This window comes from Moschus berezovskii, chromosome 10, assembly GCF_049115385.1.
Source record: "Moschus berezovskii isolate FMDL1 chromosome 10, NW_MosBer_1.0, whole genome shotgun sequence".
NCBI lineage: Eukaryota > Metazoa > Chordata > Mammalia > Artiodactyla > Moschidae > Moschus > Moschus berezovskii.
Genome location: NC_142469.1, coordinates 89,152,677 through 89,178,559, shown reverse-complemented (window position 1 = coordinate 89,178,559; position 25,883 = coordinate 89,152,677). Strand labels below are relative to the sequence as shown.

At 38.7% G+C, this 25,883-nt stretch overlaps 1 protein-coding gene across 10 annotated transcripts in view; it reads right to left on the bottom strand.

The window, feature by feature from the left end:
• Positions 1-25,883, bottom strand: part of UTRN (utrophin) — a 567,941-nt gene that overhangs the window by 267,328 nt on the left and 274,730 nt on the right. For all 10 annotated transcript variants that reach the window (XM_055433618.2, XM_055433617.2, XM_055433621.2 and 7 more), the window contains 3 exons: positions 22,769-22,886; positions 20,420-20,625; positions 15,407-15,561 (listed from right to left, as the gene is read on the bottom strand). In XM_055433618.2, the coding sequence (XP_055289593.2) occupies positions 15,407-15,561; positions 20,420-20,625; positions 22,769-22,886 (479 nt within the window). The remainder of the gene's footprint in view (positions 1-15,406; positions 15,562-20,419; positions 20,626-22,768; positions 22,887-25,883) is intronic.

The window sequence follows — 25,883 nt, the reverse complement described above, 5'->3', positions numbered from 1 at the left end:
CTACAAGGAAGTCACCATTATAGCATTATAATAGCATTTATAAAATAATGAAAATCTTTTTATAACAGGACTTCAAAATTACCTACCAAATACCACTTTTCAAGAAGTTACAGAGTGAAGGCCTCTAGAATATGCAGTTTGTAAATCCAGAAAGAAGACAATATATATAGTAAGAAGCAAAAAACAAGAAATCCAACACATGGAGAAGCAAACAGGTTCTCACGTTAATGGTGAAAGGAGATCTCAGACAAAGGGTTATGTATTCAAATCGGATCAGATGAAGCCTGCTTTCATCATACCAACTGCTCTGTTTCTTGTTTCAATTTGACAAAATTAACAAACAAAAATTTTAACTCTGGCAAAACAGAGTCTTGAAAAGTGGACAAACCCAGGTGTTGTTATTATGGGTACAAAGGTTAAGCTTGTGAAAAGTACTGTAATTTTAACTTATGTGTCATATGTCAAATACGTTGAGGTCTGCACTCTCTTAACATTAGTATGACATTAAAATCAACTTCTCATCCTAACAGGAAAAAAAAAAAAAAAAAAGGACAAAAACAAATAAACAAAAAACTCCATGAGATCCTAGGAGGAAAGCACAGAAAATCCCTAGGATAATGGCTGTGCACCAGGCTTTGAAAACTGTCTCCAGAAGAGATGTCTGCAAGAAAAATTATTAGAAGTGATAGGCTGCTTAATGTGATTGACCTTGTAGGAAATTGTACTGTCAGGCCATGGAAAATGTGGGAAGAACTAGCAATAGGTGCAAAGAAAACTAAGCATATAAAAACAAGGCAATTATTAATTTCAGGTAAAATAAATAGAGAAGAAACAAAATTATAGTAAATGTCAGTGCTTGGCTGTTAATGATGCTTAGACAGACACAATACTGTCAACTATCTGCTTCTCTAAAAATTCAATGATAAGATGATACAGACACTATGGAAAACAATATGGCAAGTCCTCAAAAAATTAAAAATAGAATTAACATGGTCAAAAAAAAAAAAAGAATTAACATGGTCAAGCAAGGAGAGGAAAAACGTTGCTCCTAGGGAGAAAGCTATGGCAAGTAGTGAGAGAACCACTATAAGTCCCCTACACATGAACCTCAGGTTGCAAACTTTCAAAGATGCAAATGTGTATTTCCATGTCTAGTCACGAAAGCTAGTTCACATGCCTGGCACACTTTGTATGTGCGTCCATGCATCCTCTACAAAGGGTTGTTTTTATGTACTTTATTGCACAGTACTGTGTAGAGTATGGCAGGATGGTACCTTTATTTCAGCCCAGAATGGAAACAAGCATAAAAGCAGCAGTGATGCAGCTGGGACTACTGAACTTTTCAAGGTACTGTACTGTAAAATTAAAAGTCTCTATTTTTTGTGTTTGCTTGTTTTTTATGTATTATTTGTGGGAAAAGTATTATAAACCTATTATAATACAATACTATATAGCTGATTGGGTTAGTTAGGTACCTACACTAACTTCGTTGGAATTAACAAGCAAATTGGAACATGCTCTCAGAATAGAACTCGTTTGTTTGGAGGGGATTACTGTATTATAAATCTTTTCATTTTTAAAATATTTTTAATCATATGCATATATTTCTTTTTACTATTTAGAAGTTATCCACCAGAATTTGCGTGGTTGGTGGTGATGGTGTTTAGTCTTCCACCTAACCCTGCCCATATTTTCAATTATTAAAACATCAACTCAAAAAAAACATACTAAGAATAGTCAAATAAAGCCTGCACCAAAAAAAGTATCAGAATTAAAGCAGTACACATGAACAAGTTATCAACCACGAGCAAGCGATTCTAATTTTAAGAACGTTCATACAAAATTTAGTAATTATAAATTTAGTAGACTATTCTTATTTTAAGAACACATAAAATTTAGTAGTTATAAAATTTAGTGAAGTCAAACACTTTCATTTTACATAATAAGTGTCCTATATTCTTAAGAATAAAGATGTACATAACATGTACATAACAGGTTATGTGGCAAACAGCTAATGTAAAATCACATCATTACAGATTAGTTCTATTAAATCCTAAGAATGCCCAGACTAGGGAAGAAGGAAGAGGACTCAAACATCTAAGAACCTCATGGGTGAAGTCAGAGAGTCTCTATTTAAGAGTCATTTATATACTTAACAGGCATGAAGGACTAGCCTAGTAGGGGAGGTGAAAAGTCTAAAATGATGCTTCAAAGGAAAAGGGAGGTAAGAGGATCATGAGCACTTGACCTTAGACAGTACTGGATCCACTGAGCTGCATTAATACCAGCAGCACACTCTGGTAACCAGCAGAACATTCTGAATTCAGAAACTAGGGCATTTACTGTAAAACTGTCAAATTATCTACTAGTCATCAGTGGGAAAAGAGACTGTCCTTTAAAAATAGTCACTTTGTAGGAAATTGCTGCAAAATAACTTTTAGGCAATGGTTAAGAGATGTCTACTTTGTTGGTTACTAAAGCAAAAAGAACTGAATTGAACTGATAGTAAAAAGAATACAGGTTTTGAATCAAGGCATATGGCTCCACCACTGACTAGCTGTAAAAGTTAGGGCAGTGTCCACCTCCTCTCACATAATTTTCACCATCCTTAAAGTCCATTTGGCACCTAGGTTTTCCACAGTCTGAGCCTTGCTTACCTCTCCTAAGATTATTTAATCACTCCAAGCCTCATGCTTTATCTACCTACAAAAATGAACCAATGACTAACCCTCAAAGTGGTCGCTATTTCACATTTAGAGCTTTATTTTTTACTTTAAATATCCTTCTTCACTCCTCACTCCTCCCACTGACTTTTCCCTTTCTGCCTGGTTAATTTGTACTTCCCTTATAGAACTGGGTGCGGACATCTTCCAAACCTATGGTATGTCATTTCACAGCATCCCATAATTTCTCTTATGGTGGCTATTAGCAGGTCATTGCTGCTGTAACGACAAATCACCACAAATACAGTGGCTTAAAAGATTTTCCTAATTTGGTGAAATACTAGGAAAATAATTTTATTTATAGGATGCAAATGTGCACTTTAATAATAAATGTCCTGGGGAATTTTTAAAATTCACAAATATCTGGTATCATATTTTCTTACCATGATCATAATCAACTACTAAAAATAGTGAACATACAGAAAACTAAATTCTGTGTACAGAAGTCCAAATTATCTTCATGTTATTATAATATACATTTTAAAATCACAGTATTTATATTATAGTCTTCTTTTTGAAACTAATATAAGTTCATGTGATATTTCTAATTAGTATAGCTCAAAGGTATCAATTCTCCACATCACTCATTTCATTCTTTAAAAAGTCTAGAAAAGTTACACTGGACACGACAAAATACTATAAGACTCTTTCACTTATTTTCAAGGTATTTCACATGATTTATCATAATACCATAAGGCAAAAAAAGTCAATAAAATTAGAGGCTCAGGAGTATGTATGCACACTATATTGCATAGGCTAAGTTACTTTTACTGCCATCTGTACACTGCTCTCAGAAGAAAACCCCCTAATCTTACCACCTCTGCCATTTACTGGATATATGCTTTGGGGTAAACCATTCAAATCTCCAATTCTCTATTTCCATTCTTAAAATAAGGAGCTTGGGCTAGTTGAGTAAAGGACCCACGTCAGAATCAGAATCTCTAGAGGTCTTTTGAAAACTACAGAATCCACCAGAGATTATAAAACCTACTGGAAGAGTTTATCCATTCTCACTCCATCCTTAGTTTCAAATTCAGCTTCCTGAAGAATCACTGCACGTAAATAAAATGTTACTGATGGAAATGGATATGTGGTGCACACAGCAAAGAGGTCAGGAAGCATTAATGTGGAAGATTCAGTCCTAACATCACATCCGGCGCTGAATTTACACTAGGCCACGATTCTCAATGCACAGCTCCAATCTTGCAGTCCTGGTTGCTACATCTCAAGAAAGATCAAAACAGAGCTAGAGGAAGTTCTGAGAAATGTAAATGAGAGGGTTTAGCAGAAGGAACACTGGCAATAAATCGGAAATGGTTTTAAGTTCAGGAAATTGTGGCTACTAGACAAAGATACAGAAGATTTTTTTTTTAATCTTTCAAAATCCACAAATCATAAAACATAAAGATAGGCTGAAAATATAAAAGACAAGTTTTGATGTTTAGAAGGATAATTTTAGCAGAAATAAAAAGTTTTTCTTCACACAGAAATAACAGATTATAGAATTCTTTAGAGCAAGAAATGGTACAGAACAAAAGTATAAATAACTTCTCATAAAAGATTTAAGGAATGCATCGGTGACAAATTTATAATTGTTCATATTAAAAGGAAGTGGGATTTTTAAAATGGAAATGCTTATTTTTTAAAGAGAAGTCTGTTATACAAGCAACTAGCTGATACGCTGCAAAATAGCTTACAGTCATTTTGCGGCACTACAAAACATGGTCACCCACATAACTGACTTTTTTAAAATCTGATTTTAAATGTTAAATAATACTTCATTTTTTAACCTATAAGATATAATATTGTTTAATATGCATGTGCTTATCATTAGTCAAAAGAGTGTCTGAACGTAAATAGGTGAATCTTTTTTTTTTAAAGACTTCAATGGAAAAGAATGTCTTAGCAAATCTAGAGATGTCTCTTGATAAATTTTGGTATACTTTAAAGGCGACCTTTACAGTCACATGAGATTTAAATACATTTTTCTCTTCTAGAGTGGAAAATAGTAGCATCAGTAGTTTGAGTGGCATGTAGAAAACTTGCAATGAAACAATTCCTTAAGCTTTCCAATGAGTACCTTCACAAGGTAATCTGTCCATTTGTGTAAAAATAACCATTTAACTAGGAAATATATTAAAAGCATGCTTTAATGCAGTGAGGAAATGCAGTGGATTTGACAAGGAATTAGTCACTGGAGACATTCCCAACCCTCTATGGTATTTTGTGACTAATCTTTGTTATATAGATATTGGGTTCTCATCAAGCACTTAAAAATTCACTCCACTGAATTTAAGGAGATTGTTCTAAGCGGCCAATGCCACATCACTTGGAAGCTTAAGAAAAGTTCCCCACCACCACTGCATAAATATTCAAAACAGAACTATTTCCCTGTGAGGTATCAGCACTGCTGCTGCTGCTAAGACGCTTCAGTCATGTCCGACTCTTAGCGACCCCATGGACTGCAGCCCACCAGGCTCCTCCGTCCATGGGATTTTCCAGGCAAGAGTGCTGGAGTGGATTGCCATTGCCTTCTCCAGAGGATTCAGCACACCACATCCTATTTCCCTTTTCACTAAGTCAGTTCAGTTCAGTTCAGTTCAGTCACTCAGCTGTGTCTGACTCTTTGTGACCCCATGAATCGCAGCACCCCAGGCTTCCCGTTCCACCACCAACTCCCGGAGTTCAACCAAACTCATGTGCATGGAGTCGGTGATGTTATCCAGCCATCTCATCCTCTGTCATCCCCTTCTCCTCCTGCCCTCAATCTTTCCCAGCGTCAGTGTCTTTTCCAATGAGTCAACTCTTCACATGAGATGGCCAAAGTATTGGAGTTTCAGTTTCAGCATCACTCCTTCCAGTGAACACCCAGGACTGATCTCCTTTAGAATGGAATGGTTGGATCTCCTTGCAGTCCAAGGGACTCTCGAGTCTTCTCCAACACCAAAGTTCAAAAGCATCAATTCTTCGGTACTCAGCTTTCTTCACAGTCCAACTCTCACATCCATCCATGACTACTGGAAAAACCATAGGCTTGACTAGATGGATCTTTGTAGGCAAAGTAATGTCTCTGCTTTTTAATGTGCTGTCTAGGTTGGTCATAACTTTCCTCCCAAGGAGTAAGCGTCTTTTAATTTCATGGCTGCAATCAGCATCTGCAGTGATTTTGGAGCCCCCAAAAATAAAGTCTGACACTGTTTCCACTGTTTCCCCATCTATTTCCCGTGAAGTGGTGGGGCCAGATGCCATGATCTTAGTTTTCTGAATGTTGGGCTTTAAGCCAACTTTTTCACTCTCCTCTTTCACTTTCATCAAGAGGCTTTTTAGTTCCTCTTTACTTTCTGCCATAAGGGGGGTGTCATCTACATATCTGAGGTGATTGATATTTCTCCCTGCAATCTTGATTCCAGCTTGTGCTTCCTCCAGCCCAGCATTTCTCATGATGTACTCTGCATAGAAGTTAAATAAGCAAGGTGACAATATACAGCCTTGACGTACTCCTTTTCCTATTTGGATCCAGTCTGTTGTTCCATGAACAGTTCTGACTGTTGCTTCCTGACCTGCATACAGGTTTCTCAAGAGGCAGGTCAGGTGGTCTGGGATTCCCATCTCTTTCAGAATTTTCCACAGCTTACTGTGATCCACACAGTCAAAGGCTTTGGTATAGTCGATGAAGCAGAAATAGATGTTTTTCTGGAACTCTCTTGCTTTTTCTATGATCCAGTGGATGTTGGCAATTTGATCTCTGATTCCTCTGCCTTTTCTAAAACCAGCTTGAACATCTGGAAGTTCATGGTTCATGTATTGCTGAAGCCCAGCTTGGAGAAATTTGAGCATTACTTTGCTAGTGTGTGAGATGAGTACAACTGTGTGGTAGTTTGAGCATTCTTTGGCATTGCCTTTCTTTGGGATTGGAATGAAGACTGACCTTTACCAGTCCTGTGGCCACTGCTGAGTTTTCCAAATGTGCTGGCATATTGAGTGCAGCACTTTCACAGCATCATCTTTCAGGATTTGAAATAGCTCAACTGGAATTCCATCACCTCCACTAGCTTTGTTCCTAGGGATGCTTTCTAAGGCCCACTTGACCTCACATTCCAGGATGTCTGGCTCTAGGTGAGTGATCACACCATCATGATCATCTGGGTCGTGAAGATCTTTTTGGTACATCCAGTACTCTTGCCTGTAAAATCCCATGGACAGAGGAGCCTGGTAGGCTGCAGTCCCTGGGGTCGCTAAGAGTCAGACACGACTGAGCGACTGCCCTTTCTGTGTATTCTAGCCACCTCTTAATATCTTCTGCTTCTGTTAGGTCCATACCATTTCTGTCCTTTATCGAGCCCATCTTTGCATGAAATGTTCCCTTGATATCTCTAATTTTCTTGAAGAGATCTCTAATGTTTCCTATTCTGTTGTTTTCCTCTATTTCTTTGCACTGATCGCTGAGGAAGACCTTCTTATCTCTCCTTGCTATTCCTTGGAACTCTGCATTCAGATGCTTATATCTTTCCTTTTCTCCTGTGCTTTTCGCTTCTCTTTTTTTCAGAGCTGTTTGTAAGGCCTCCTCCGACAGCCATTTTGCTTTTTTTCATTTCTTTTCCATGGGGATGGTCTTGATCCCTGTCTCCTGTACAGTGTCACAAACCTCCATCCATAGTTCATCAGGCACTCTATCAGATCTAGTCCCTTAAATCTATTTCTCACTTCCACTGTATAATCATAAGGGATTTGATTTAGTTCATACCTGAATGGTCTAGTGGTTTTCCCTACTTTCCTCAATTTAAGTCTGAATTTGGCAATAAGGATTTCATGATTTGAGCCACAGTCAGCTCCCGGCCTTGTTTTTGCTGACTGTATAGAGCTTCTCCATCTTTGGCTGCTAAGAATATAATTTCACTAAGTCACTACAAGATATTTGATCTTCATTAGCCAACCAATACTGAACCACACCCCAACACTACTACACACCTTCCCCAATCTACCCTCAAAACCCTTCTTCCATTAAACCTGGAAACCTATCCTACCACTGGCAGACTCCTCAGATCAAACCCTTCACCTTGCCAAGTGAAATTGATTTCCATAGGGCCATGAATTTATCTGTGAACTTTTAACAAAGTTTTTTCTTTTTTCTCTCGGACCTTATATGCCTAGGGTGAAGCATTCACATGAGGGTCTGCCTCCTTCACATCGCTACTTTCCAAGCCATTGTTCTCCCATCTTCCAGACAAAATCCTGCTCCTTCAAAGCAGAAGACATTCTCCACTGTGTTCATATGCTAATCTCCAGGTCCATGGAAATGGCACATAGACACTGCTCTCTGCCTCAACAATGAAGTAGAGTCTGAAATCGAATTCAAGATCTGCTTGACAAGCCACAGGCTCCAGTGAGGGACTTCATCCCGCAGGGAAAGGGACATGACAGACACCATTATGGACTAGAAGTGTCCCAGTCTCCGCTCCCTTACAAATACCTTCCTCTCCCCCACTCCCTCTCTGTCTGTTTCATCTGCATTCTTTTGACTTACCTCCAAGTAGATACATATTGCTAAAGAGAACTCCAACAGGACTATCGTCCTTTACTATGTATTAGAGATCACAAATAGGGACCCAGCACTGCCCAGCACTGCCGTTCCCCTAAGAAGCTATCTGTCCCATCCACCTTGACTCTGATTTTACAAACGATCCTCTTTCTTCAAACTTCTCGCAGTCCCACCTCCAACCTCACTAAGAGGATGCCTCATGGATCATAAAGAAAGCAGACGTCATTGCACTGAGAATCTTTCAACTTCCCACCACTAAAGATCCAAGCCACGGGCATCCGCATTCATCTTCTCACTGCCTTTTTGTCATAATGGAAAAAGCATCCCAGCTCTTACCAAACTCAGTTCTACAGATCCCACCTTCTTATCAACAGAAGGACCTCTTTCCTCTTCCTTTCTCTCCTCAGTCTTGAATCATAACTCTACTAGATCAACCCCATGAGCACACTCACATGCTTTATTTTTCTCCATTTTAAAGAAAAGTTATTCATTTCTCTTTACCCTTCATTGCCTTCCAGGTACTACCTAATCTCTCTGTCCCTCTTAACGACAAACTTCTCTATAGATTGTCCCACAAATTGTTTCTACTTCCTCAACTTCACCCAACTCTCTAGCTTCTCTCTATCACTCCTTGAAATTATTCTTTTCAAACTAACAAGAATCTCCAAGATGTGGAATTCCAGGAGTAGTGTTATGTCATCTTTTCGGATTTCTCAGTTTAATGAAACTCAGTGGATCATTCCTTCCTAGAAACATTTTCTTCTCTCCATTCTTTTTTTTAAATATTCTCTTTGCTACACTGCTGGGCTTCCCTGGTGGCTCAGACAATAAAGAATTCACCTGCAATGAGGGAGACCTGAGTTCACTCCCAGGGATGGGAAGATTCCCTGGAGGAGGCCACTCCAGTATTCTTGCCTGGAGAATCCCCATGGATAGAGGAGCCTGGCAGGCTACAGTTCATGGGGTCGCAAAGAGTCAGACATGACTGAGCAACTGAACTAAACTGAACTGAGGGCTTTGAGAGACAATTAGGTCATGAGGGCAGAGCCATCATGAATGAGATTAATGGTCTTATAAAAGAAGCCTGAGAGAGCACTCTTCTCCCTTCTGTCATGTGGGGGAACAGGAAGTCTGTCCAGAGGAGGGTCTCCACCCAACCATGCTGGCACCCTGATCTCAGACTTCCATTTCTGTAGTTTATAAGCCACCCAATCCATGGTGTTTGCTATAGCAGACTGAACAGACAAGGACTCCAACCAAGAAAGTTCCATTTTCTAAAAGTTCCATCTGTTAATAAACATTTAGAAAATCTATACTGTACTCAGTAAATCAGATCAACTATTTTTTCACTAATTGAAGCAGAGACTATTCAAAATGACTACAGACAAACAACCGATGATGACTCAGCCTTCCGCTCATTTAACCACAGACAGTGCTGTCAAACGGACTGAAAGTCAATGGATTTCTAAGGAAGACACAGTACGACAGAGCAGATGATAATTTGGGGTAATCTTTTGTTGAGCATGTACCATGTACAAGGAACTTTTATACATAATTTTTGATCTTCACAACAGTCTCACTCATTAGATATTATGTTCTGTACAAGTGGGGGCTTCCTTGGTGGCTCAGTGGTAAAGAATCTACTTGCCAATGCAGGAGATGTGGATTTAATATCTGAGTTGAGAAGCTTCCTTGGAGGAGGAACCCACTCCAGTATTCCTGCCTGGAAAATCCCATGGACAGATGAGGCTGGTGGGCTACAGTCCATGGGGACACAAAGAGTCAGATATAACTTAGTGACTAAAACAACAAACAACAGCAAGAAGCAAGGAACTTAAATTCAGTGAATTGAAATAACTTGGTCAAAGTTCATACAAATAAATGGATAAAGTACGATGTTAACCAAGGACTATTAAGATACCATAGCCAGTGTGTTTTTTGTCCTGCCTATACAAACCAAGAAATGCCTTAAAGTAGGCAGCAAAAGCTGGCTTCCAGGGAATGAGGACAAAGAGAAAAATATCCAGTAATTAATGATCTACAGGATCATTTATCTGAGAAGGCAATGACACCCCACTCCAGTGTTCTTGCCTGGAGAATCCCAGGAATGGGGGAGCCTGCTGGGCTGCCGTCTATGGGGTCGCACAGAGTCGGACACGACTGAAGTGACTTAGCAGCAGCAGCAGCAAGATCATTTATTCTTTATAACATAAAGTTATACTGTCTCATTTCCCTCACAATATTTCAGGATAAATAACTATGTGTACATGTATGTGTGCAAGTATATACATACACATATACATGAATATATGCACTCCGGGGTTAAAATAATATTTCAGATCCAACTGAGGCATCTACACTCCAAAAGTTACTATTAGTAAATTTCAACTATCATTATCTCAATGTGCACTACAAGATTTGTCAATGGGCATTAAGAAATGTAAGAAAAAATTCACCGGTGAAAAGAATGGTAGTCAAGATATGTCCTAGGCTTCCCAGGTGGTCCTAAGTGGTAAAGAATCCACCTGCCCAAGCAGGAGACACAGGTCAGATCCCTGAGTAGGAAAGATCCCCTAGAGTAGGAAGTGGCAACCCACTCCAGTATTCTTGCCTGGGAAATTCCATGGACAGAGGAGCCTGGCAGGCTACAGTCCATGGGGTCACAAAGAGTTGGACACAACTAAGCACGAGGTATTTCAATTAGTTTAAAATGTCAGACACAGACCTGTTGGTTACAGAATCCAAATTATCAAGAGCCAGTTATGTTTAAGAACTAAGAATTTTTTTGTACATTAGGAAACCATTATGAATGTATCTAAATAGCATATTAACCCCAACTACAGTTGGTAGTAGCAAACACATTAATATTTCTGCAGTTAGGAACAAAGTTATTTGAACTAAGCAGGATAAATAAAGACTATAATAAATAGCCTCATGTCAATTCAAAGCATTTGGTTATCAGAGCCTATTGGATTTTGGTATGACAGATAAGGGGCTGTGGACCTGTAACTGTGAATGGCCAAATTACTTAGTCAAACTGCAATTCAGACAAAACATTTCCTTTGAAAGCTGATATTAAACTTCACACATTATGCCGCAATAACAGTGTTCCATGGCAATGTAATAACCCTTCACCCCTCCAGAATCTGGCTGACAATGATGTACATTCAGAATATGGCTGGACAATAAGGGAAAAACCACAGTATAAGGCTGTTCCATGGTCACTACAACAGGCACAATGGCCAGCTTCTGGAAGAGGGTTACATTTATTCATAGCAGATGCTCCCATATCTTTAATTAGATCAGGTTTCTAAACTCAACACAGATAAGAACCAGTAACTGGAATGACAAAAATCCAAGAGGTGGGTACACAAACCGTCATCAGCAACAGCTGAAGTTCTAATAACAAAGAAGAAAAATAAAACTATTTTTAAAGTAAGGTAAGAGCCTGACAGCATAGGCAAAAAGATTTGGATTCCACTCTCAGCTCTGTGCATATGAGCTGTGTGATCTTAGGTCTTGCTTAACTTCTCTCTGCTTCAGTTTATTAATTGACAACGTTGATGAAAATTCTGCCTATCTCTTATATGGTTGTTGTGAGGATAAAATAATACAAGTGAAGAGCTTAGCACAGAGCCTGACTATGAGGAGATGCCCAATAAAATTGATACACTAAAAACAAAGCACAGAATTTCACAAAGCATAGCAACCTGAATAAATTTGCTACCAATTCTTTAGAACATGGAGAGCATTGTCACAATTCAGTTTAGAAAAATGTCATATTGGCTCTGCTCTGTGCCTTTGAACATGTCATTTAACTTCTCTGAGCCTAAGAGCATTACAGTAAACCAAGTATTCTCAATGGAAGAGATACATGGTTCTTATGTGGGGTGAGGTGGTAGAGGGAGTGAGAAAAACTGACTCTTTTTTAGAAGAAATCATATAACTATAAAGTACCAAGACAGATCACAGTATTACAATGTCCTGGGAGCAGGAAACTGACAATGTTCTTTAGGGGGGATGATAATGTCAAAAAGGTTGAGAAACACCAGTTTAAGTGAACTATAAGGTCATGTACAGCTCTTCAGTTCAGTTCAGTTCAGTTCAGTCGCTCAGTCGTGTTCGACTCTTTGCGACCCCATGAATCACAGCACACCAGGCCTCCCTGTCCATCACCAACTCCCAGAGTTCACTCAAACTCATGTCCATCGAGTCGGTGATGCCATCCAGCCATCTCATTCTCGGTCGTCCCCATCTCCTCTTACCCCCAGTCCCTCCCAGCATCAGACTCTTTTCCAGTGAGTCAACTGGTCGCATGAGGTGGCCAAAGTATTGGAGTTTCAGCTTCAGCATAAGTCCTTCCAATGAACACCCAGGACTGATCTCCGTTAGAATGGACTGGTTGGACCTCCTTGCAGTATAAGGGACTCTCAAGAGTCTTCTCCAGCACCACAGTTCAAAAGCATCAATTCTTCAGCGATCAGCTTTCTTCACAGTCCAACTCTCACATCCATACATGACCATGGGAAAAACCATAGCCTTGACTAGATGGACCTTGGTTGGCAAAGTAATGTCTCTGCTTTTTAATATGCTATCTAGGTTGGTCATAACTTTCCTTCCAAGGAGTAAGCGTCTTTTAATTTCATGACTGCAATCAGCCTCTGCAGTGATTTTGGAGCCCAAAAAAATAAAGTCTGACACTGTTTCCACTGTTTCCCCATCTATTTCCCATGAAGTGATGGGACCAGATACCATGATCTTCGTTTTCTGAATGTTGAGCTTCAAGCCACCTTTTCACTCTCCTCTTTCACTTTCATCAAGAGGCCTTTGAGTTCCTCTTCACTTTCTGCCATAAGGGTGGTGTACAGCTCTTACAGTTCCTTAATTCTATCTTCATAACAATAATGCCAAGAATTCAAAAAATGTTTAATATAGGTTCACGTACTATACTTAAGAAGGCAAGGAAAGATTTCTATATTCTAGAAATATCTCCAATTAAACAGTTAAAAATTATAAATATCATTCTGTTTAAAAGAGAAAATCCTAGCAATAGAGCTATTATTCATGCTGGGATTTTGTGAGCTACAATTTTGTTGTATTTTCTCTGCTTTATAGATAATATATCTAAATCATGTCTAAATATTAACATGTTTATTTATTTCCCCCCAAAACGCAGAAAGAAAAAAAGAGAATGACTTGTTAAATACTATGAAACTGGCACTGTGGTCGTCTCAGCGTTGATAAATGAAAGATCACCTTGGAATATAATTCATTTTTAATTGCCTCTTCCATCTAATCTAACTACTGCTGTAGGCTGTCTTAAAATATTTACAAAGTAAAAGCAAAAAAAAAAAGGAACTGGAGTTGCTAAATAAAGCAGACCATACATTCCAAAGTGATCAATTTTTCCGGTATTGTTTACAATATAAACAAAGTCATAATTCTTACAGATGGACTATTTGGAAACACAGGCGAAGTACTGTGGATGATCTCTCTCAGTGTTACGTTTGGGGTTTCTAACTGAGATACAATTGACATATGCAAATATATTAGCTTACCATGATCTGATACATGTATATATTGCAAAATGATTTGCAGGGCAGGTTTAGTTAACATTCATGACCACACATGGTTACAAAATTTTCTTGTGATGGGAACTTTTAAGATTTAGTAACTTTCAAATACACAATACAGTACTGTTAACCATAATTACCATGCTTTACATTACATCCCCAGAATGTAAGTTTGTACTTTAAAGATGCTTTTAATTCCACTTCTTCCTTGCCTTAGTTTTAGAATCCTTACTATGCCCAAATTACCTGTCACAACAAAAGAAAAGCAGTTGTTCTAAAATGCTAGAAAAATCATATTACAACTATATTCTGCTTTAACCACTTCAGATTTTTGTATTTCCTACACTTGTTTTTATTTTCTCCAGAATCCAAGGGAGACAGAGCAACATATTCATGTTCATGAACTGTCTCATAATTTTCTTTGAGTTTCCCAAAATTTACAATATAGATTCTAACTGAAAATGACATTTTAAAAATGTACAAAATACATCCAGATCAAACTGTTACTAAACATTTGGCTATAATTCATTACCAATAATATGTATAATAAAGTGTTCCATTTTATTCACTGCAAAATAAATGTGGTTTTGATATCAAATTAGCTTTCAGGCATTTGCATCTGAATATATAAGATACGTGTGAAGCCATAATTTCATTTAGACACAGGTATTCCCAGTACTATGCAGGAAGTACACACTTTCTTTTACTGAAGATGAATATAAACATGCAGCCTTAAAGAGATGCTAACCACTGTTAAGTGAAGTGAAGTGAAGTGCAGTGAAATCGCTCAGTCGTGTCTGACTCTTTGCGACCCCATGGACTGCAGCCTACAAGGCTCTTCAGTCCATGGGATTTTCCAAGCAAGAGTACTGGAATGGGTTGCCATTTCCTTCTCCAGGGGATCTTCCTGACCCAGGGATCAAACCCAGATCTCCCGCGTTGTAGGCAGATGCTTTACCATCTGAGCTACCACTGTTAACACTGTCTCAAATTCTAGACGTTCAAGTGACAGAAAAATGTCTCTTATAAACACATGCTACTTTAGACTGTTCCAAACATACTGACAAGACAGAGTAATGGAAAGAAAAGATAATAAACGATTTGAAGCCCAATATACACTTAGTATATTATATTTCAGGAGTCTAATGTGGATCCATGTGTTCTCAGCCTCAAATGATGATAACTGGCCAAATAGCACATGTTTCACTATTAGGGATAATGTTACCCTGAGGTGCCATAATACCAAAGTGTTCCTTACCATCAGAGTACCACCAAATGTATTCTAGTCAATGCTGAGAGGCATGAGAAAATCAGAACTCATAAAATGATGACTGTCAAGGTTTAGACTTACTCAAGGAAAAACTCTATTGCAGAAATTCAATTAGCTAACGTATCACACTGTATATGAAGTGTGATAATACGAACTCAGCATAGCATAATATTTTTTTAAAAAATAATAAAATATGCATCTAGTAGTGACATCTTCTACATGCTTCCATGAGAAAGCCAAAGCAATCAAATTCTCAGCTTGACAATGTACATACAAACACCTGCCAAGGCCTCGGCAATACCTTTGTTTTAGATGGATCCATGATGTTTTTAAGTACTCCGTGGTTTCTTTCACATTTCTCGTGTCATCACTGCCATATTCTTCCAGCAGTTTCTGCAGGACATTATCGAATGCCATTACAGCACCATCTCCAGGAGCCAGTTCTTGAAGCAACATCTAAGGTGCAATTTCAGATGTAATCATTAAGATGGGATCACTCAGTTACAAGTATAACCGAAACACTTGATCCTTTCAATACGTTTCAATATGTTTCAGACACAGATATCAAAAGAAAGGAACACATTATAAGACAAATTCTTGCATGTAAGCTCAAATAAAAATAATTCTGGAAATGAAAAGTGATCAAGTACATAGCAAGTACAGAGCAGATGGTGTTAAAAGATTACTATCTTTTCCTCTTTGATATATTTTAATTCCTCAAACCATTTGTCTTGTTCATTACAAATGCTATGCATCTGATCGAAACAGGAATATGCATCTCATAGGAATGAATTTACTACAGAGTTCGTTCCTCTATATGAGCATGGAGATACAGAAAGGTCGACAATATGGAAATCTTGCCCCTGGATCACTATGCCTGCTTACAAAGTTAGCTGTTAGGTGGATCCAGTAGTGAAGCAAGGCTTACTGAGAGTTGCCAGAATACACTACATTGATGCTGTCTGTCCATAGGCATTGGCTTTATGATACATTATATTTTACCCCTGAGAGCCCCTTCATCAAGATACTCCCCATGAAACCTAAATAACTAATGAATGTTCCCATAATTTTTGTAGCAACTAGCAGAAAAATCCACCCAAGAGTACCAGAAGAACAGAACCATGCTGCTAATTCAGTTCAGTCGCTCAGTCGTGTCTGACTCTTTGCAACCTCACGAACTACAGCACGTCAGGCTTCCCTGTCCATCACCAACTCCCGGAACTTGATCAAACTCATGTCCATCAAGTCAATGATGCCATCCAACCATCTCATCCTCTGTTGTCCCCTTCTCCTCCTGCCCTCAATCTTTCCCAGCATCAGGGTCTTTTCCAATGAGTCAGTTTTTCACGTCAGGTAGCCAAAGTACTGGACTTTCAGCTTCAGCATCAGTCCTTCCAATGAACAATCAGGACTGATTTCCTTTACAATTGACTGGTATGATTTCCTTGCAGTCCAAGGGACTCTCAAGAGTCTTCTCCAACACCCAGGTCAAAAGCATCAATTCTTCGGTGCTCAGCTTTCTTTATGGTCCAACTCTCACATCCATACATGACTACGGGAAACCATAGCTTTGAGTAGATGGACCTTTGTTGACAAAGTAATGTCTCTGCTTTTTAATATACTGTCTAGGTCGGTCATAGCTTTTCTCCCAAAGAGGAAGCATCTTCTGATTTCATGGCTGCAATCACTGTCTGCAGTAATTTTGGAGCCCAAGAAAATAAAGTCTTTCACTGTTTCCATTGTTTCCCATCTATTTGCAGTGAAGTGATGGGACCGGATACCATGATCTTCATTTTTTGAACGCTGAGTTTTAAGACAGCTTTTTCACTCTCCTCTTTCACTTTCATCAAGAGGCTCTTTAGTTCTTCTTTGCTTTATGCCATAACGGTGGTGTCATCTGCATATCTGAGGTTATTGATATCTCTCCCAGCATCTTGATTCCAGCTTGTGCTTTGTCCAGCCCAGCATTTCTCATGACGTACTCTGTAAATGAGTTAAATAAGCAGGATGACAACACACAGCCTCGATGCACTCCTTTCCCAATTTGGAACCAGTATGTTGCTTTATATGTTGCTCCAGTACTAACTGTTGCTTCTTGACCTGAATACAGATGTCTCAGGAGGCAGGTAAACTGTCTGGTATTCCCATCTCTTTCAGAATTTTCCACAGTTTAATGTGATCCACACAGTCAAAGGCTTTGGCATAGTCAATAAAGCAGAAGTAGATGTTTTTCTGGAACCATCTTGCTTTCTCAATGATCGAACAAACGTTGGCAATTTGATCTCTGATTCCTCTGCCTTTTCTAAATCCAACTTGAACATCTGGAAGTTCACAGCTCACATACTGTTGAAGCCTAGCTTTGAGGATTTTGAGCATTACTTTGCTAGTGTGTGAGATGAGTACAATTGTGCTACAGTTTGAGCATTCTTTGGCATTGCCTTTCTTTGGGATTGGAATGAAAACGGACCTTTTCCAGTCCTGTGGCCACTGCTGAGTTTTCCAAATTTGCTGGCATATTGAGTGCAGCACTTTCACAGCATCATCTTTTAAGATTTGAAATAGCTCAACTGGAATTCCATGACCTCTGCTAATTTTGTTCCTAGTGATGCTTCCTAAGGCCCACTTGACCTCACATTCCAGGGTGTCTGGCTCTAGGTGAGTGATCATACCATTGTGGTTATCTGGGTCATGAAGAGGTTTTTTGTATAGTTCTTCTGTGTATTCTTGCCACCTCTTCTTAATATCTTCTGCTTCTGTTAGGTCTACACCATTTCTGTCCTTTATTTTGTCCATCTTTGCATGAAATGCTCCCTTGGTATCTCTAATTTTCTTGAAGAGATCTCTAGTCTTTCCCATTCTATTGTTTTCCTCTATTTCTTTGCACTGATCGCTGAGGAAGGCTTTCTTATCTCTCCGTGCTATTCTTTGGAACTCTGAATTCAGATGGATATACCTTTCCTTTTCTCCCTTGCCTTTCACTTTGCTTCTTTTCTCAGCTATTTGTAACACCTCCTCAGACAACCATTTTGCCTTTTTGCATTTCTTTTTCTTAGGGATGGTCTTAATCACTGCCTCCTGTACAATGTCACAAACCTCTGTCCATAGTTCTTCAGGCACTCTGTCGATCAGATCTAATCCCTTGAATCTGTTTGTCCCTTTCACTGTTTAATCATAAGGCATTTGATTTAAGTCATACCTGAATGGTGTAGTGGTTTTCCCTATATTCTTCAATTTAAGGCTGAATTTGGCAATAAGGAGCTCATGATCTGATCCAGTCAGCTCCCAGTCTTGTTTCTCTGACTGTACAGAGCTTCTCCATCTTTGGCTGCAAAGAATATAATCAATCTGATTTCAATATTGACCATCTGGTGATGTCCATGTGTAGAGTCATCTCGTGTTGTTGGAAGAGGGTGTTTGCTGTGACCAGTGCATTCTCTTGGCAAAACTCTGTAAGCCTTTGCCCTGCTTCGTTCTGTACTCCAAGGCCAAACTTGCCTGTTACTCCAGCTATCTCTTGACTTCTTGCTTTTGCATTCCAGTCCCCTATGAGGAAAAGGACATCTTTTCTGGATGTTAATTCTAGAAGTTCTTGAAGGTCTTCATAGAACTCTTCAACTTTGCTTCTTCAGCAATACTGGTTGGGGCATAGACTTGGATTACTGAGATAGTGCATGGTTTGCATTTTTGAGATTACACTCAAGCACTGCATTTGAGACTCTTTTGTTGACTAAGATGGCTACTGCATTTCTTCTAAGGCATTCTTGCCCACAGTAGTAGATATAATTATCATCTGAATTAAATTCGCCCATTCCAGTCCACTTTAGTTCACTGATTCCTAAAATGTTGATGTTCACTGTTGCTATCTCCTTTTTGACCACTTCTAATTTACCTAGATTCATGGACCTAACATTCTAGGTTCCTATGCAATCCTGTCCTTTACAGCACTTTACTTCCACACCAGTCATATGCATAATTGTGCATTGTTTTCGCTTTGGCTCCATCTCTTCGTTCTTTCTGGAGTTGTTTCTGCACTCCTCTCCAGTAGCATACTGGGCACCTACCAACCTGGGGAGTTCATCCTTCAGTGTCATATCTTTTTCCCTTTTAATGCTAGTGCTGCTATTAAGAAAAGAATATTCTGAATATAATGATTAAAACACTGATATCGCTTTCAATTGTATTCCTCTGGTTGAGAGTCCAAGGGCTTTGCTGATTATTATTTTTTGAGCCATTTGGTGAAAACAAATCAGCAGATAGCATAGAGAATGACAGTGACAGCACAGCAGATAGCACAGAGATAGAGAATGATCCAAAAAACCATGATACCTGGCCACTTGATTTTGAAATTGCAATCATGGAAAGTCTACAGGTCTGAAGAATAAAAACATGCTGTCCTGTTTCAGATTTTGCTTCCCGTATATCCTATATTATATCCTTCACAAGCATATACCTTCATCTAGGCTATATGAAGGGCAAATCAATGTTACACCAAAATATAACCTAACAACATAACCTCCAATTGAAGAACATTTTCTATGATTGTGGAGAGATTTAAAGTAGCACTTTGAAGTACCATAAGTATTCAATATCATCAACTCTATAATCAAACTAATCATAAAAAAGGTACTTGCTCTGATGATGTTGATAAAACAGTTTGGTTATAAAGGTATTAAAAGAAACTAAACTTTATACTTGATTTGTTCACTACATGTCTGCTAAGTCTCTTCAGCCATGTCTGACTCTTTGTGACCCTATGGACTGTAGCCTGCCAGGCTCTTCCGTCCACAGGATTCCCCAGGCATGAACACTGGAGTGGGCTACCATACCCTCCTCCAGGGGATCTTCCTGATCCAGGGATCAAACCCACATCTCTTAAGTCTCCTGCACTGGAAGGAGGGTTCTTTACCACTAATGTCACCGGGGAAGCCCTTGTTCACTACATTAGCCCTCATGAAAATTTTGGGAGATTTCATAAATAAAAATAACCTCCAACGTAAATACAGAAGGGAGCAAAAGGAGGATTCCTGAGATTCTGAAGGTGTTTTCTTTCTAGATGTTGGTTCATGGGTGTGTTCCATCTGCAAAGAATCAGTGAGTTGTAACTCTGGGATACATGTACATTTCTACTCGTTATTATTCTGGAAATTTTCCAAAAAACCTTCCTGGTCAAATTCTTTATATAAATTTCAATGTACATTCTAAGCATTTGGGAAACTTTATGACTAGGGTCCTAAAAATTATGGTTAACAATAGACTAAAAAAGCATATCCCACAAATTGGTAATGCCAGAAAGTAACTAATGAGCCTTACTTACTTGATTATCAGAAATCTGTTTGACAAGTGGATCCCTTCGAGCTTGTTGAAGAATATAGAGGCGAGCCTCATACTTTCTCATGAGCTCTTCGGTCTCCTCCCTGTGGTCATCCCACTGGAGACTGTCAATAATCATGTCTTCCAGCTGCTGCCGTCTTAACTCCACACCGTGCTGGGTGTTATCCCACTGGTTCTTGACCTTTTCCACTGGAGGAGGCATTACATTAAAAAAAAAAAAATACCAGAAAGCAGCCATTAGAAAAAGGAAAAAATACATAACACCAAATTCATCATAAATAAGGTCATATATAGAGAAGAGAAAGGTAGCCAAATGGTACATACATTTTAAAGGAATTTTATTATGTCTGCCACACTATATGACTGATACATTTCTGAAATCATCCTTGAAGAAAAAAATGTTGAATTAAACTCTATCTGATCTCACTAAAATATCTCACAATAAAGATATTTACTATTTTAAACTGATAAACAAAACATTACTTAAAAAATTAATTCTTACCTAGTTTATATTTACAGAACCTGGTCTGAAGAAGGGAGATTTTGACAGTACTTTTTGATATAATTTTATGACCACAGATATAGTCACTTGTCATCCTCTAAGGAAATGCTCTAAGGTAGCATTGATTTTAAGAGAAAACAAAATATTTAAGAGTTCTTTTCACATTTGTTTTTCTGCAGCATAAAATCTCTCTAAAAGGAAGTGTTTTTATATATTTAAGAGAAGCACTAAAAGTAAATGAGATTCAACTTCTATGTATCAACACTTTTTATTATAAAAAATCCATATTGAATCTTTTCCTCTCTCTTTTTTTAACTCTTTCTTTTTATTTTTCTTTCTTTGATTTTCTTTTTCTGTCCCTTTCTCTTCTCCTTTTCTCTTCCTCCTACTTTCTTTCCTCTTCTATTTTTAAGAGGGAGTTACAAAAAAGAAGGGACTTCCAGGTGGCACTAGTGGTTCAATCCATGGGTCAGGAAGATTGCCTGGAGGACAAATGGCAACCTTTGCTTCCTGGAGAATCCCTTGGACAGAAGAGCCTGGCGGGCCACAGTCCATGGGGTTGCAAAGAGTCAGACATAACTGAACATACACACACAATATATCAATTAATTTAAAAAGAAATAAAATGGCTCACTTAGCAAAATCAGACCAACACTGTGAGATACTAAGAGTTCTCTGCTAACTCATCTCTTATAAAACTCTGCTGGTGCCACATTCGTGTAGAAATCAAAACATGTTTAATAGGGGGAACAGTTGACTTCCCTTGAGAAATATTAGGCAAGGTAATAAAATACCTTCCAGTTCATATTCTGCCACAAATATTATGTTCCTAATTGGTACAGGGCAGTGTGGGAAATCTTGGGGCCAAAGAGGTGAATATTTACAACTTCTAGAAGGGAGAGAGAATTAATTGTGAGATCTAAAATGAAATTATGGGCAGGGGTGGGAAGGCCATAGCAGGAACTAAAGATAGAAAATACAGTTCACCAGGGACTAAAAGAGGGTGGGAAAGACTTCGCAGAGTGGGTGACATTTTATCTGCTGAGTAGAATTTTACCTGGGGAGACAAAGCCAAGAAGAAGAAAACATAATGTGAACAAAGGTAAGAAGACTAGGAAATGTCAGGACGTTAAGAAGAACAGATATCGTTCAGAACAGCTACAGACAGTGCTGAGGGCTACAGAGAGGAAGGGAATGATGAAAACAGACAGTGATTGTCCCTACATGACATTCTTAAGAATCCTGACTGTTTCGTATGTCACACAGATTTAACAGACGCCTTTAGGCCAGAAAACCATTCGAAACAGGGAACTTTGTTGCTGCTGAGTTGCATTTAATTTTTGTTTTGTTTCATGTTGTATTTAACTAAAGTATTCTCAAATTAGAGCCAGGTACACAGGTATACAGTAGCTACTCAACACATATTTTTGGAATGAATTCTATGAAGAGGAGTTAAAAGACATGGTAAGATTTGGTTTCAGAGAAAATAATAGGAGAATGGATTTGCATTCCCATGGGTTTCTCTAATTTTTGTCTTTTTGGTTTCTTTAAAAGAAATTCTAACCTAAATTAGAAAAAAAAAACCTTCAATGTATTACTAATTACTTAAAAAGTAATGCTGTTCAAAGTTTAAGGAACTCATCAGGGAATTATGACAATCTTTACAAAAAATAAAAAAAAAAAAGGGAAAGCTATTTCATTAATAGAGATTATCAAATATCAAATTATCAAATAATATTCATTTCTGGCTGAATAATCTTCAAATATGTGCATGTTACCATTTTCAAGGAAAGTGAATGATAATGTATAATTTTATTTTTTAAATCTTACATTTTTCTGTGATTGCTGTTCTCACGTCTGAACTGGAAGCTTTATTTTTCAGATTCTGTGCCAATGTAAAGACATAATCGAGCTGAGGATGGCGCTGTTCTAAGTCGGCCTTTGTGATCTGTCAAGACAAAATAATTGTTAAGATTGGTTAATAAGCCGTATGATAAAAACACAGCATAACTGGCATGCTGCCATCCAAGCTGTTGTTTTCCTCCTGAAAGGAACAGTGAGGCATCAGTGACATAAAGGAGAAAGTGCAGGATCTGGTTCGAATCTTGGCTCTCCCACTTATTATCTGGATCACCAGGCAAGGGACTTTACCTCTCTTGTTTCCACAAAAAGAAATAATAAAAACACTTGTAATTCAGCTATATCAAGTCTGAGGAGATTAAATGAAGAAAATCCCTTTGAAACCTAAAAAGTATGTTCAAAACATTAGCAATGGGACTTCCCTGGTGGTCTCTGGTTAAGAATCCACCTCCCAGTGCAAGGGATTCAGGTTCAGTCACTGCTCTAGGAACTAAGATCCCACATGCCTTGGAGCAACTAAGCCCGCAGACCATAAAAACTGAGCCCATGTGTCACAACTAGAGAAACCCATGCCCTGCGACAAAGGCTTGGTGCAACCAGAAAACAAAAACATTAGCAGTGATTTCTGCAACTGACGCGCTGCACATCTGTCCTGCAACGGAAACGAACACAAACTAATGGCACCTACAGGGTGGAGATGAGGGGTTAGAAAAGTTCGAACTGGAAATTAAATAACCCTACACACAAAGAGTGGGACACAACTCAGTGATTAAGCACAGCACAGACATCAAAAAACTGCTGCTTGAGAAAGTTTGAGCTTCTTAGGAGGGAAAAGTCAGCAATATTAAGAAAATGGTGTGTTTTAAGTACAGAACTCACACATAGCAATAAAGAGTAAAATATACAACTTTCAAAGAGAATCCACAGCTCTTCCTCTGTGAATTCACTAACTTTTCAGATTTCAATTATGCCTATAGTGTCAAGTATTATTTCTAAATGGCTTATTCACAATGTCTAATCCTGAATCACAGAGAGACATTTCAATGAATGCCGATCATTTCCTTGTAAGTGGCACAAGGACCTCTCAACACAACACATCTGAAACTAAATCTATCTAACCCTCATCCACACTCCATTTCGTCTGTTCCTGATTTTCGCTAATAGCAACGGCATTATCTCAGTCACTCAGAAAGGGCTTTTCTCCTTGTTTTAAGCATCTCTTGCGCTATTCCCAGTCTTCTTACTCAAACAGATCATTGTTATGATCAGTCTCCAGCCACAGTTTTAAAAAGAAAATGGGAAGAAAAGATGCTTACCGATTGCTTACAGACTAAAAGTCCTAAGAGCTTTGTTTGGTCCACAACTCCTTCAGAAGGTAAACTTGATCTGACTTCACAGACTACCCACTACACCTCCTTATTGCACAACTGTTGAACCATCCCTCATGCTCCCCACCTCAAATCTTTATTCACCCTGATCCCTATACCAGGAATGTCATTTATTTTGTCTCTAAGCATCAAAATTCCACATAGTCTGCATTCCTTCACTGTGGATGTAACCCCTTCTTCATCCTGGCTCCTCTACCACGTGGCTTGTACCTGTCCAGTGGCTTTTATTAGACTGCCTGGTCACATATGTCTTTAACATGGGAATAAAACTGGTATCTCCTTCACAAGATTGTTAAAGTGAATGAGATAATACATGTTAAATACGTAGAAAGACACCTAGCACTCATTAAGCACTTAATAAGAGTTAGTAATTGTCAGGAAGTATTTAACAGGAGGCTTCCTGTTTGCTGTTTTGGATCTGTCAGGAATCCTCTGTTCCTTATTAATTCCTCAATATTCAGGAATTAAGAGGAGAGACAAGCCTCTCCCGGGGCTGGGGAATCCAGGCATTTCCTTCCTTAGTTTTTCAATACAGTGATAAGTACCCTCTTCCTTCCTATGAACCATATGGTAAAAGTGATTGTTTACAACTCTTTCTCTTTAATATGGATCGCCTATGTTTTGTAAGTCTGGAATTTTAATCTTTATCTTTGCTGAGAATAACTACAGTATATACACCCACACCTTGTTGATTAAAACACCTTTGCTCCATCAGAGCTTTGGTCCCTGTGTCTTTCTTTCTCTCTCTCTCTCAGGCTATTTCTTTGGAGTGCAGAGGCTCTCTGGGTTCACCTTCCTGCCCTGGCTACTAAGATCCTCTCGAGAAGGCGCTCTGTGCCTTCACCACATGGAGAGGGCGCCTGAGGCCTTCGTGAACAGAGCAAGCCCCGTGTCAGGGACTTTATTGGTTTTCTGCATAAACCAAGGAATATCAGCCTCTTTCTCTCTCCTGCACTTTCTTATCATCGACTCCGGACCACCAGGTTCCGGTCCAGTAAAGGACCCCAACAAGTAATAGCTGCTATTAATTTATTATTTTTCATAATTCATTCTTAGTTTCTATCTGATATATTCTATTCAGCATCCCTAGGCAACACATTCAATATCACGGTGATCCAAGCCTATGCCCAACCAGTCGAATGGTTCTATGAAGACGGACAAGACCTTTTAGAACTAACACCCAAAAAAGATATCCTTTTCATTCTAGGGGACTGGAATGCAAAAGTAGGAAGTCAAGAAACACCTGGAGTAACAGGCAAATTTGGCCTTGGAGTACGGAATTAATCAGGGCAAAGGCTAATAGAGTTTTGCCAAGACAACGCACTGGTGATAGCAAACACCCTCTTCCAACAACACAAGAGAAGACTCTACACATGGACATCACCAGATGGTCAATACTGAAATCAGATTAATTATATTCTTTGCAGCCAAAGATGGAGAAGCTTTATATAGTCAGCAAAAACAAGACCGGGAGCTGGCTGTGGCTCAGATCATGAACTCCTTATTGCCAAATTCAGACGTAAACTGAAGAAAGTAGGGAAAACCTCTAGACCATTCAGGTATGAACTAAATCAAATCCCTTATGATTATACAGTGGAAATGAGAAATAGATTTAAGGGACTAGATCTGATAGAGTGCCTGATGAACTATGGATGGAGGTTTGTGACACTGTACAGGAGACAGGGATCAAGACCATC